This window comes from Tursiops truncatus, chromosome 12 (genome assembly GCF_011762595.2).
Source record: "Tursiops truncatus isolate mTurTru1 chromosome 12, mTurTru1.mat.Y, whole genome shotgun sequence".
Lineage (NCBI taxonomy): Eukaryota > Metazoa > Chordata > Mammalia > Artiodactyla > Delphinidae > Tursiops > Tursiops truncatus.
This window is the reverse complement of record NC_047045.1, coordinates 22,203,729-22,217,023: the sequence shown is the minus strand read 5'-3', so window position 1 is coordinate 22,217,023 and position 13,295 is coordinate 22,203,729. Positions and strand designations below refer to the sequence as shown.

Genomic DNA, 13,295 nt, shown 5'->3' with positions numbered 1-13,295 from the left:
CATTGTATATCCTTGCCTCCTTTGTCATAGATTAGTTGACCATAGGTGCATGGGTTTATCTCTGGCCTTTCTCTCCTGTTCCATTGATCTATATTTCTGTTTTTGTGCCAGCACCATTCTGTCTTGATTACTGTAGCTTTGTAGTGTAGTCTGAAGTCTGGGAGCCTGATTCCTCCAGCTCTGTTTTTCGTTCTCAAGATTGCTTTGGCTATTCAGGGTCTTTCGTGTTTCCATACAAATTGTAAAATTTTTTGTTCTAGCTCTGTGAAAAATGCCATTGGGAGTTTGATAGGGATTGCATTGAATCTGTAGTTTGCTTTGGGTAGTATAGTCATTTTCACAATATTGATTCTTCCAATCCAAGAACATGGTATATCTTTCCATCTGTTTGTATCATCTTTAATTTCTTTCAGTGTCTTACAGTTTTCTGCATACAGATCTTTTACCTCCTTAGGTAGGTTTATTCCTAGGTATTTGATTCTTTTTCTTGCAGTGGTAAATGGGAGTGTTTCCTTAATTTCTCCTTCAGATTTCTCATCATTAGTGTATAGGAATGCAAGAGATTTCTGTGCCTTAATTTTGTGTCCTACAACTTTACCAAATTCATTGATTAGCTCTAGTAGTTTTCTGGTGGCATCTTCAGGATTCTCTATGTATAGTATCATGTCATCTGAAAACAGTGACAGTTTTACTTCTTCTCTTCCAATTTGGATTCCTTTTATTTCTTTTGCTTCTCTGATTGCTGTGGCTCTGACTTCCAAAACTATGTTGAATAATAGTGGTGAGAGTGGACATCCTTGTCTTGTTCCTGATCTTAGAGGAAATGCTTTCAGTTTTTCACCATTGAGAATGATGTTTGCTGTGGGTTTGTTGCATATGGCCTTTATTATGTTGAGGGTAGGTTCCCTCTGTGCCCACTTTCTGGAGAGTTTTTATCATAAATGGGTGTTGAATTTTGTCAAAAGCTTTTTCTGTATCTATTGAGATGATCATATGATTTTTCTTCTTCAGTTTGTCAGTATGGTATATCACATTGATTGATTTGTGTATATTGAAGAATCCTTGCATCCCTGGACTAAATCCCACTTGACCATGGTATACGATCCTTTTAATGTATTGTTGGATTCTGTTTGCTAGTATTTTTTGAGGATTTTTGCATCTGTATTCATCAGAGATATTGGTCTGTAATTTTCTTTTTTTGTAGTATCTTTGTCTGGTTTTGGTATCAGGGTGATGGTGGCCTCGTAGAATGAGTTTGGGCATGTTCCTTCCTCTGCAATTTTTTGGAAGAGTTTGAGAAGGTTGGGTGTTAGCTCTTCTCTAAATGTTTGATAGAATTCACCTGTGAAGCCATCTGGTCCTGGACTTTTCTTTGTTGGAAAATTTTTAATCACAGTTTCAATTTCATTACTTATGATTGGTCTGTTCATATTTTCTGTTTCTTCCTGGTTCAGTCTTGGAAGGTTATACCTTTCTAAGAATTTGTCCATTTCTTGCCAGTTGGCATTTTATTGGCATAGAGTTGCTTGTAGTAGCCTGTTAGGATGCTTTGTATTTCTGCAGTTGTAACTTCTCCTTTTTCATTTCTAATTTTATTGATTTGAGTCCTCTCCCTCTTTTTCTTGATAAGTCTGGCTAATGGTTTTTCAATTTTGTTTATCTTTGAAAGAGCCAGCTTTTAGTTTTATTGATCTTTGCTATTGTTTTCTTTGTTTCTATTTCATTTATTTCAGCTCTGATCTTTATGATTTCTTTCCTTCTACTAACTTTGGATTTTGTTTGTTCTTCTTCCTCTAGTTCCTTTAGGTGTAAGGTTAGATTGTTTATTTGAGATTTTTCTTGTTTCTTGAGTTAGGATTGTATTGCTATAAACTTCCCTCCTAGAACTGCTTTTGCTGCATCTCATAGGTTTTGGATCGTTGTGTTTTCATTGTCATTTGTCTCTAGGTAGTTTTTGATTTCCTCTTTGATTTCCTCAATGATCTTTGGTTATTTAGTAACGTATCATTTAGCCTCCATGTGTTTGTGTTTTTTACGTTTTTTCTCTGTAATTGATTTCTAATCTCATAGCGTTGTGGTCAGGAAAGATGCTTGATATGATTTCAATTTTCTTAAATTTACTGAGGCTTCATTTGTGACCCTAGATGTGATCTATCCTGGAGAATGTTCCATGTGCACTTGAGAAGAAAGTGTAATCTGCTGTTTTGGGATGGAATGTCCTATTAATATCAATTAAATCTATCTGGTCTATTGTGTCATTTAAAGCTTCTGTTTCCTTATTTTCAGTTTGGATGATCTGTCCATTGGTGTAAGTGAGGTGTTAAAGTCCTCCACTATTATTGTGTTACTGTCAATTTCCTCTTTTATAGCTGTTAGCAGTTGCTTTATGTATTGAGGTGCTCCTTTGTTGGGTGCATATATATTTACAATTGTTATATCTTCTTCTTGGATTGATCCCTTGATCATTATGTAGTGTCTTTCCTTGTCTCTTGTAACATTCTTTATTTTAAAGTCTATTTTATCTGATACGAGTATTGCTACTTCAGCTTTCTTTTGATTTCCATTTGCATGGAATATCTTTTTCCATCCTCTCACTTTCAGTCTGTATGTGTCCCTAGGTCTGAAGTGGGTCTCTTGTAGACAGTATATATATGGGTCTTGTTTTTGTATCCATTCAGCGAGCCTGTGTCTTTTGGTTGGAGCATTTAATCCATTCACGTTTAAGCTAATTATCGATATGTATGTTCCTATGACCATTTTCTTAATTGTTTTGAGTTTGTTTTTGTAGGTCCTTTTCTTCTCTTGTGTTTCCCAGTTGGAGAAGTTCCTTTAGCATTTGTTGTAGAGCTGGTTTGGTGGTGCTGAATTCTCTTAGCTTTTGCTTGTCTGTAAAGCTTTTGATTTCTCCATCAAATCTGAATGAGATCCTTCTGGATAGAGTAATCTTGGTTGTTGGTTCTTCCTTTTCATCACTTTAAGTATATCATGCCACTCCCTTCTGGCTTGTAGAGTTTCTGCTGAGAAATCAACTGTTAACCTTATGGGAGTTCCCTTGTATGTTATTTGTTGTTTTTCCCATGCTGCTTTCAGTAATTTTTCTTTGTCTTTAATTTCTGCGAATTTCATTACTATGTGTCTCGAAGTGTTTCTCCTTGGGTTTATCCTGCCTGGGTCTCTCTGGGCTTCCTGGACTTGGGTAGCTATTTCCTTTCCCATGTTAGGGAAGTTTTCGACTATAATCTCTTCGAATCTCTTCGAATATTTTCTCGCGTCCTTTCTCTCTGTCTTCTACTTCTGGGACCCCTATAATTCAAATGTTGTTGTGTTTAATGTTGTCCCAGAGGTCTCTTAGTCTGTCTTCATTTCTTTTCATTCTTTTTCTTTATTCTGTTCTGCAGCAGTGAATTCCACCATTCTGTGTTCCAGGTCGCTTACCCGTTCTTCTTCCTCAGTCATTCTGCTGTTGATCCCTTCTAGTGTATTTTTCATTTCAATTCTTGTATTGTTCATCTCTGTTCATTCATTAATTCTTCTTCATCTCTGTTTGTTTGTTCTTTAATTCTTCCACGTCTTGTTAAACATTTCTTGCATCTTCTCCATCTTTGCCTCCATTCTTTTTTTGAGGTCCTGGATCATCTTCCTTATAATTATTCTGAATTCTTTTTCTGGACGTTTGCCTGTCTCCACTTTGTTTGGTTTTTTCCTGGGGTTTTATCTTGTTCCTTCTTCTGATACATAGACCTCTGCCTTTTCATCTTGTCTATCTTTCTATGAATGTGCTTTTTGTTCCACAGGCTGCAGGATTGTAGTTCTTCTTGCTTCTGCTGTCTGCCCTCTGATGGAAGAGGCTATCTAAGAGGCTTGAGCAAGTTTCCTGATGCGAGGGACTGGTGGTGGGTAGAGCTGGGTGTTGCTCTGGTGGGCAGAGCTCAGTAAAACTTTAATCTACTTGTCTGCTGATGGGTGGGGCTGGGTTCCTCCCTATTGGTTGTTTGGCCTGAGGCGACCCAACATTGGAGACTACCTGGGCTCTTTGCCGGGGCTAATGGTGAAGTCTGGGAGGGCTCCCGCCAAGGAGTACTTCCCAGAATTTCTGCTGCCAGTGTCCTTGTCCTCACGATGAGACACAGCCACCCCCCGCCTCTGCAGGAGACCCTCCAACACTAGCAGGTAGGTCTGGTTCAGTCTCCTATGGGGTCACTGCTCCTTCCCCTGGGTCCTGATGCACACACTACTTTGTGTGTGCCCTCCAAGAGTGGAGTCTGTTTTTCCCAGTCCTGTCGTAGTCCTGCAATCAAATCCCACCAGCCTTCAAAGTCTGATTCTCTGGGAATTCCTCCTCCTGTTGCCAGACCCCCAGGTTGAAAAGCCTGACGTGGGGCTCAGAACCTTCACTCCAGTGGGTGGACTTCTGTGGTATAAGTGTTCTCCAGTTTGTGAGTCACCCACCCAGCAGTTATGGGATTTTATTATATTGTGATTGTCCCCCTCCTACCATCTCATTGTGTCTTCTCCTTTGTCTTTGGATGTGGGGTATCTTTTTTGGTGAGTTCCAGTGACTTCCTGTCGATGATTGTTCAACAGTTAATTGTCATCCCGGTGCTTTTGCAAGAGGGAGTGAGAGCACGTCCTACTCTGGCATCTTGAACCAATCTTTCTAAATTAAGAAGGATCTTTGATTGTCTTGAAACAGGAATTTAAAAATATAGTCAAATAAATCTAATTATCTCTTAAAACAGTTTTTTTCTAAATAGTGAGCTGGTTATTTGTTTTCTTCATATCCCAAAGTTTCATTTTCTATAGAATTATTTGCCAGTAAGTAAAAATGATAAGCTTGTCGTTCAGGAAATTCACAAACTGTACTAAATGCAATGAAGTGTAAGATTTGGAGAAACTGTTATAAATTTAATATTGCAAATACAAGTCAGCATTAAGGTACCATTTGGATATTTACAGTTTTACTAAAATATTTTAAATATTAATATTTAAGTTCTTTCTACAGTGTGACCAGATCAGAAGTTGTGATACCCAGGAAATAGCTTCACAAGTGGTCATTCATCTGCTAAAATAATATGTTCTTTCTAGTGTTAAAGTAGTTTTAATTGTTTTCTGCTAAGATTTAGTCTGGTAATAGTCAAAATATTAACAGTGAACACACATTATATATCTTTTTTTAAAAATTAGTCTATCCAGAATCTATATAGATAATCTAGACACATAAAATGACATTTTAGGTTTTTTGACTATACAAAATTTCTTCTCAATAGATTGCAATATTTTAGAGTCAGATTCTACTTACTAAGTCTTAATAAAAGCAGTTATCTAGTCGGAAATTCATTTCATTTCGTATAAAACTTTTTTCTTTTTGCGGGGGTCAAAGGATGCTGAGACTTTGAGAAACAAATAGTATAAAAGAATATTTAAATTAAATGTACCCGTAATATGTGTGTGTGTGTGTGTGTGTGTGTATGTATATATATATATATATATATATATATCTCTCTCTCTCTCTCTCTCTTACATTTTATCAAATGTTAAAACCATATTGATATCTCTTCGGATATCTCATCTTTTTTTTTTTTCTTATTTGTCAGTATTTGAAAACTTTCTAACACGAAAAAGGAAAGCAGGATAATATGCTTGTTTAAAACCAAAAGCATGAATGGTTAGTACTGTTATTAAGCAAACAAATATTATAGCCAACATTTATTGAGCACCAAGTGCCAGGCACTGCTCTAATTAATTCTCAGACAACCTGTAAAGTGTAGGTACTTGTAGCATGTTCAGTTTTACAGATCAGGAAAACATAGAAGGCTTAGTGACACACTGAAGGTTACAGTGCCAACAGGTAGTTTACATTATATTGCCTCCTATGGAGTATTATTTTAGTGTATACTATTTAGTGTACTAATTACTATTTATGTTGCATTACCATATATAGTATATTATTGTAATTCTTGAAGCCCTTCTTAGTTTTGATTTTATAGCAGGCCAAAATTATCTCTGTAATTGGTATAATACTAGTTAAGACACGGATTGTACTAAATGGCTTGACCAAAGGAAATGTGGTTCCACCACAAGGATCAAGGTAGAGTCATTGTGGTTTATTTACATCCAAAGAGATGGGAGTATAAAGAGCTCAAAGTTTTAATCTTACTTCTACTACTTATTTAGTCATTGTTGAGTGTTTTTGTTCATTAGTTGTTAATTTTAAGAGCTGAGAGTTCTTGTATTGAGAACATTTGTGAACTGCTGAAATATTAAAAGGCTTCTAATTAAAATATCTTCTGATATAGTTATGGAGTGTTTTCCTTTTGTTCCCAAAGCATCTAGTTTGGAATTTATTGTGTCATATGTTTCTCCTCAGCCATGATTTTTTAGAAGGCCCAACCCTCCTAGTTGTTTTCCTTTTGAATTAAATGCTTTTTACTTTGCCTTTATTACTTTTTAATATCCACGAGATTTGGGTGAAAGTATTACATGGTTATTAATTTGAAATAGTCTCTAGAAATCTATTTCTTCAAGAACCAGCTGGGAAGAAATCAGGTATATAAATTTTTTTTTTTTTTTTTTGCGTTACGCGGGCCTCTCACTGTTGTGGCGTCTCCTGTTGCAGAGCACGGGCTCCGGATGCGCAGGCTCAGCGGCCATGGCTCACGGGCCCAGCCGCTCTGGGGCATGCGAGATCTTCCTGGACCGGGGCACGAACCCGTGTCCCCTGCATTGGCAGGCGGACTCTCAACCACTGCGCCACCAGGGAAGCCCGCAATAGTTTTTTTTTTTTTTCAACCAGGTGTGGCAGTTTTGCTAGATACAGTGAAAAACAGTCTCTCATTTTTTGACTCAAAGTTGTGTATGCCTTGTGAGCATAGATGGAATTAAAGCATTTTAATGTTTTTCAAGATCAGTGTATCTTGGACACATTTTGGTGACTCAGGGCTGATTTTAGCTGCAGAAGGAACTAGAGCAGAGTTGCACTGAGAAGGAACAGATGTTTTCTAAGTTTCAGGATGAGTAGGTTGGTTGCATAGCACAAGAGTAATTGGACGATGTAAAAGGCAGTGACAATGAAAATAAGCAAGGAGACGTTCTCAGGGTGGTGATGGTTTAGCAAAAGGATGAATGAAATAAGGCCACATGCATATGATGAAGGTCATTAGATGTCACAAAGTGGAGATTTCTGGAGTGAAATGGAGCCACACAAGGCAAAGGTAGAAATTGTACTGATGAGGGTAAGTTACTACCAGTGATGAACTATTCCGTTCTGTTGTATCCTATTAAAAGATACAGACTTCCATGCTCTGTAGGGCTCAGTCTTATCCATAATAAGTAAAATCTTAAGCCTGCTGAGGATTTTCAAATGCCTTTACTGGCCTGAATGATTTATTAAATCAATACAATTATGAAAAATTATAGTTTGGGAGAGAAAAGTGAAGACAAGTCCGTTCTTTTGAATTCTTCTTATTCTTGGTGGAGTGCCAAATGTCCTTAATAGATTGACTTCCCTTGAGCCCAGGCCTCTTCTTCACTCAGTCCTGTTGGCTGTTAACTAATGGCCACCTCTTCTGAGGGACTTGAGGTAGAGCCACATCGCTTCTTCCTTCAAACCTTCTACTCCTTGATAGTTTCTATTTTAGGCATCTTGACACTCTCTAGCATAAATTCAGTCTCTGTTTCTGGCCTTCAGAACCTTTCTTAAGTTTATCCCACACTAGTTTGGTTTTTTTTTCTTTTTTTGTGGTATGTGGGCCTCTCACTGTTGTGGCCTCTCCCGTTGCGGAGCACAGGCTCCGGACGCGCAGGCTCAGCAGCCATGGCTCACGGGCCCAGCCGCTCCGCAGCATGTGGGATCTTCCCGGACCGGGGCATGAACCCGTGTCCCCTGCATTGGCAGGCGGACTCTCAACCACTGCGCCACCAGGGAAGCCCTTCTTTTCATTTTTAAATCATCACCAAGAGTGGCTTCCTGTTGCCCACTGTAGCAAATATAAATTCCTTCCATTGGGCTTTCCTGTGCTCTTGTCCCCTCATTTTCCCTAACTCCCACTCCCCTCTAATGGTGACAATTCCCTATTCCTTTGACTATATGTACTAGTCTCTTGGCAATTTTTTATCTCAAAACTTACCTGCTAGTCAAAAAGAAACATTGATTAGGTATATATGTACAAAGTATTTTGGTGAAGACAGGGATATAAAGATTAATAAGCTATTTTCTCAATGTTTTGTAATAGCCTGTATGGGAAAAGAGTCTGAAAAATATATATATACATATGACTGAATCACACTGCTGTACACCTGAAACTACCCCAACATTGTAAATCAACTATATTTCAATAAAAAATACCGTAAAATAAAAAAAATATTTTATATGCCCCTAACTTATTTATAGTCTGACTGGTGAGATGCAAAGAATCTCTTTGTAAAAAGATAATTAACAACAGAAGGTAGGATGTGATGTGTCGGATGCTTGGAATTAGCTATAGATGTCCAAAGCTGAGGAAAAACTCTGGGCTGGGGTAGTTGAAGTGGGATTCACAAAGGAAATAAGAACTGTGTTTTCCTACCAATTAGGTGAATAGTAGGGTGAGTGTGTGTGTGTGTGTGAGAACTGTGTTGTCCTACCAATTAGGTGAATAGTAGGGTGTGTGTGTGTGTGTGTGTGTGTGTGTGTGTGTGTGTGTGAGAACTGTGTTGTCCTGCCAATTAGGTGAATAGTAGGGTGTGTGTGTGTGTAAGAAAGACTTTGTCTTTCTCTGTTTACTCCTTGCAGGAATAGGAGAATGACAGGTGTTTTAGGGAAGTATAAAATGCAAAGTGTGGAGTGGAACTATAAAGTCTTGCCTTGAGTATAAAAGAAAAAGTTTATGTAAGGAAGTAATACGAGATATGGTTGAAGAGGTAAATTGGTGTTAGAGAGTTAAAAAGAAAAAAAACACACTAACAGCAAAACTATACAGACCGCTTTAAGAATTTGTAATTTGGAACTGGGCAGGGACTAATACCTTTTTAGAGAAACACCAGAATTTTAGCTGAGAACCAAACTCACCGTCAAAAACTGACATTTTCTTGCTGATTTGTATCAGTATTTCAGATGGCTTCTTTAGACCCAGCTAAAGTAACTAATAGTAATGCTCACTGCCATGGACAATGACAAAAGGGTCCTGGATTCCTAAAGTCATAACTGTCAGGTAGTAAAATATTTTTATATCTTCTTCATATTGTTTGAAGTAGAGCTAATATAAAAATAGTTCAAATTAATGTTTCTATTTGTTTTTTTCTGATATTCTCTTGCTGTTCAAGTGGAACTATTATTTGTGACAGGAAATGAATGCCCTAGAGAACCTTTCTTAATGTGACTAGTTATACTTTTGAATCTGACAGTTCAAGTCATTGAAGATCTTGCCTTTCCATAGTTGTTATTTCAGTTATTTTCATCTCTTTTTGTGTGTCTTGAGAAGTTAAGATTAAGCCCAAGTCTGTTAGACATAGTTTTCACAGGAGATTTGTATCCTGGAAAAAGACAACAGATTGATTGGTTCAGGTTTGTTCAGTGCAGATTTTTATTGTGAGAAAGAAATCAGTTCATTATACCTTTCTCCCCATTGAAGGTGATATTTGACCCTTTATTGTTGCATTCACAGCTTCTTTAGAGAATTACCGTCAAAATTGTGACTTTAAAAACATAGCATCAAGACTATTATTGACTTAAAAATAAATAATAATTATTTATAAATAATACATAAATAGGTCTAAAAATTTAGCTCTTCTAGTGTACCATTTTCATTAAACATTTCCTTCAGTGTTTCTGCGTGGTAATCTGGAAGCAGAAACCTGAACTCTAGTGATATACTACACAGTAATAGAATTTGCATATTTTTGGTTTGATATGTATTCTTTCTTTTGGACATAACAACCTTTGACATTATTTTTAAAGTTAGATGTTTTTGTTAAGATCAATGATCATTTACAGAAACATCTATGGCATAAATGGAATGGTAACATATGACTTTAATTGTACTAGGAATAGAAAAAAATAAGGTATTTTTATAAAGAGCAAAGAAATCATTTTTATTGAGCACGTATTATATGCCCAGGACATATTATACCTTCTAATATTTATAAAGTCTTATAAAGTAAATATTATTTCTACTTACAGATGAGAAAGTTGAGATACAGAGAGGTTAAAGAACTTGCCCGTGGTCATGCAAACCAGTAAATGATATAATTGGATCTGAACGCAGGTTTTCTTGACTCCCTAAGCCCACTCCCTTTGTTCTTTACAACACTGTTTTTGTGTAAATATTGCTGACTTAAATTTTCCATTGGAGACGTTGATCAAGTATTCCAAGGGGGCTTCCCTGGTGGCGCAGTGGGTGAGAGTCTGCCTGCCGAGGCAGGGGACACAGGTTCATGCCCCGGTCCGGGAAGATCCCACATGCCGTGGAGCGGCTGGGCCCGTGAGCCATGGCCGCTGAGCCTGCGCGTCCAGAGCCTGTGCTCCGCAACGGGAGAGGCCACAACAGTGAGAGGCCCGCGTACCGCAAAAAAAAAAGAAAAAAAGTATTCCAAGGGAGTCAGCCCATACAACAACAGTGCATTGAACAGAGCAAGCTCTGTAGAAACGCAGGACGGTAGAGAGATCAGTGACCCAACAACATCATCATTTAATGAAAATTTTCCCATGTACCTTTTCTAAGCAAGCATTTATGTTAATTTTTTCCTTTGATAAATTGGAAGTATCCCTACCTTCTTAAAGTGTCCTATAATTTATAGAACTTTTATTTTGAGTATTGTCTTGGACTATTTGCCTGTACTTTAATAAAGTGATGGCTTCAGGAATTGTTAATATCTCTTAAGCCAGTTACTGCCTCAGAAAGTGGCCCAAGATTACTGTGCTTCAGGGTTGGTGATTTGCTGTCAGCTATTATTTCTCAAAGTCACATTCTGGCAGTTCCTTTCTTGCTTCTTTTTTTTTTTTCCTGTGAGTAACTTAAAAAGTGCCAAAATTTCTAGGGAAAATTAGGTGACTAAGCTTGTTAAATCAATAACCTTAATTTGCACCTGATTATATGCATCCATAAGCTTTGACCAGTGGGCCTAAAGGTGTCTCCACATCCTCCTGGAAAAGTGTAGTACTTTCATTCACTGACATTGTGTTCCTGTTTTTTCTTTTTTTAATAAGGAGGTGTTAATTCTGCCATATTTGCCTTAAGACAGTACTGCACTACTGGTACTGTTTTGTTTGCTGGAAGGGCCTACAGACTTACCCTTTATTTCTCTTAATTACGTACGCTGCTCTCGTGGTCCTAAATATTTGAATGTGGTTCTGCTTACTGGCTGTATAAGTGTAAATATGGCCAAGAAGGCAAAAAGCATTAGCAGCTCTGCTCAGAAATGTTGTTCTTTCACTTGCAGTGGTTTCTTTTCTTCAGTGAGCCCGCTGCTGCCTTTCCTCACCGTCTCCCTTTCTTCACGGTGGCAGTAGTTGATGTCTCTGTCACTGCTACTCACAGCTGCATCAAGTGACGTAAAACAGGTTTGAAACTTACAATACTTTTCCCGTAACATAGGTGTATCTTCAAGTTTGTCAAGCAGAGTGACTGAACCAGTTCTGCTTTCTATTCTTTTGTCAGCCAGTGCCTTGCCGGAGTTTTCACATTTGTTGTCACAGTAGCGGTGTAGTGTGGTTTATAATCCATATGCCTCTTTTAGGTACATCTGCAGGTTTAAACGCTTTGCTTGTCCCTACAACACAGGACTCATCTCTACTGCTTGAGTGCTTCTGGTGTATAATCACGGTAGCAGTGTATTTCAGCTTCACCATGGTCATCTTAAAGAAAACACACAGGGGCTTCCCTGGTGGCGCAGTGGGCCCGTGAGCCACTGGGCCCGTGAGCCATGGCCGCTGAGCCTGCGCGTCCAGAGCCTGTGCTCCGCAACGGGAGAGGCCACAACAGTGAGAGGCCCGCGTACCGCAAAAAAAAAAACAAAACAAAAAACAAACAAAAGAAAACACACAGGAGCTTTAATATAAGCTGGAAGCTTTTCTACCAAACTAGAAATATGCTAATGGCAGATTCCAGGCACTCTCATAAAGGCACTATACTGTTATTAAGAGGAACCTCTTTGGCTTCCCTGGTGGCGCAGTAGTTGAGAGTCCGTCTGCCGATGCAGGGTACACGGGTTCGTGCCCTGGTCCGGGAAGATCCCACATGCCGCGGAGCACCTGGGCCCCGTGAGCCATGGCCGCTGAGCCTGCGCGTCCAGAGCCTGTGCTTCACAACGGGAGAGGCCACGACAGTGAGAGGCCCGTGTACTGCAAAAAAAAAAAAAAAAAAAAAGAGGAACCTCTTAAAGAATGGTTTCATCTTAATTAATTTTACTATTTAATAAGGCCCCTTTTGGAATTTTTCTTTTGGGGGCTTACAACAGAAACATAAGATGTTGGGTTCTCCTTAATATACAAATAATATGTATTCAGAAATGGGTCAACCATAGTGTCACAGTTTTGTTGTGATCATTTATAGCCATGGAATAACAGCCTGAAGATGCCTCTCAAATCTTTACCTCATTCTTCTCTTAAACCACAGTTTTGAATCTTCAGATGCCTACTGGGCAGTTATATTGACTCTTTCAGATCACCTCAGATTTGCTCATGTTTGTTACTTATTCTTTAAATGAAAATGTAATGGCTACCTGCATCGCTCAGTCATGAAGCTTAAATTTATTAGGTACCCATTATGTGCCAAGCACTTTGATAGGCACTGGAGTTAGAGCAGTGAATAAGACTGACATGGTCCCTGCCTTTATGGAGCTCACTGTGTAATGTACAAGACTGCTGATTAAATCAGTTCTTCAGGAGTGACGACTGTAATGATAGGGAAGATAAAGGGGTTGTTTGGATGGAGGGCAAGTGTCTGTAGCTTTGTCTCATGGGTTGGGAGGACCTCCCTAAAGAAGTCACCTTTTAAGCCCAGAATTGAAGGGCATGAAGGAGTTAGATGAGTCGGGGCAAGCTGGTCCCTCTGTGCCTCAGTGTCCACATTTGTAAAGTACCAAGAGAAAACTAACAGTAAATTAGTTAATGCATGCGAAGCACCTAGGACATCACCTGACCCTGAGTGTGGCTGCTGTCTTCATCACCTTTATCATCGTCACCAGTCATTCATTTATTCAGGTATTCAAGTAAACATTGATTGAGCATGTACCGAGTGCTGGGTATTTTTCAGTACCGTGGTGGGATTCAGAAATGAAAAATTTTAAATCTGCCTATTCTAGGCTCTTAAGGTATGTAT

The 13,295-nt window shown here is 38.5% G+C and overlaps 1 protein-coding gene across 6 annotated transcripts in view; it reads left to right on the top strand.

Annotated features, from left to right (window-relative positions):
• Positions 1-13,295, top strand: part of RNGTT (RNA guanylyltransferase and 5'-phosphatase) — a 249,817-nt gene that overhangs the window by 179,199 nt on the left and 57,323 nt on the right. For 2 of the 6 annotated variants that reach the window (XM_019929422.3, XM_019929421.3), the window contains exon 15: positions 11,416-11,536. The exons of the other annotated variants lie outside the window; for them this stretch is intronic. In XM_019929422.3, coding sequence (XP_019784981.1) covers positions 11,416-11,526 — 111 coding nt within the window. In that variant the 3' untranslated portion in view covers positions 11,527-11,536. The remainder of the gene's footprint in view (positions 1-11,415; positions 11,537-13,295) is intronic. 6 annotated transcript variants of the gene reach the window in all.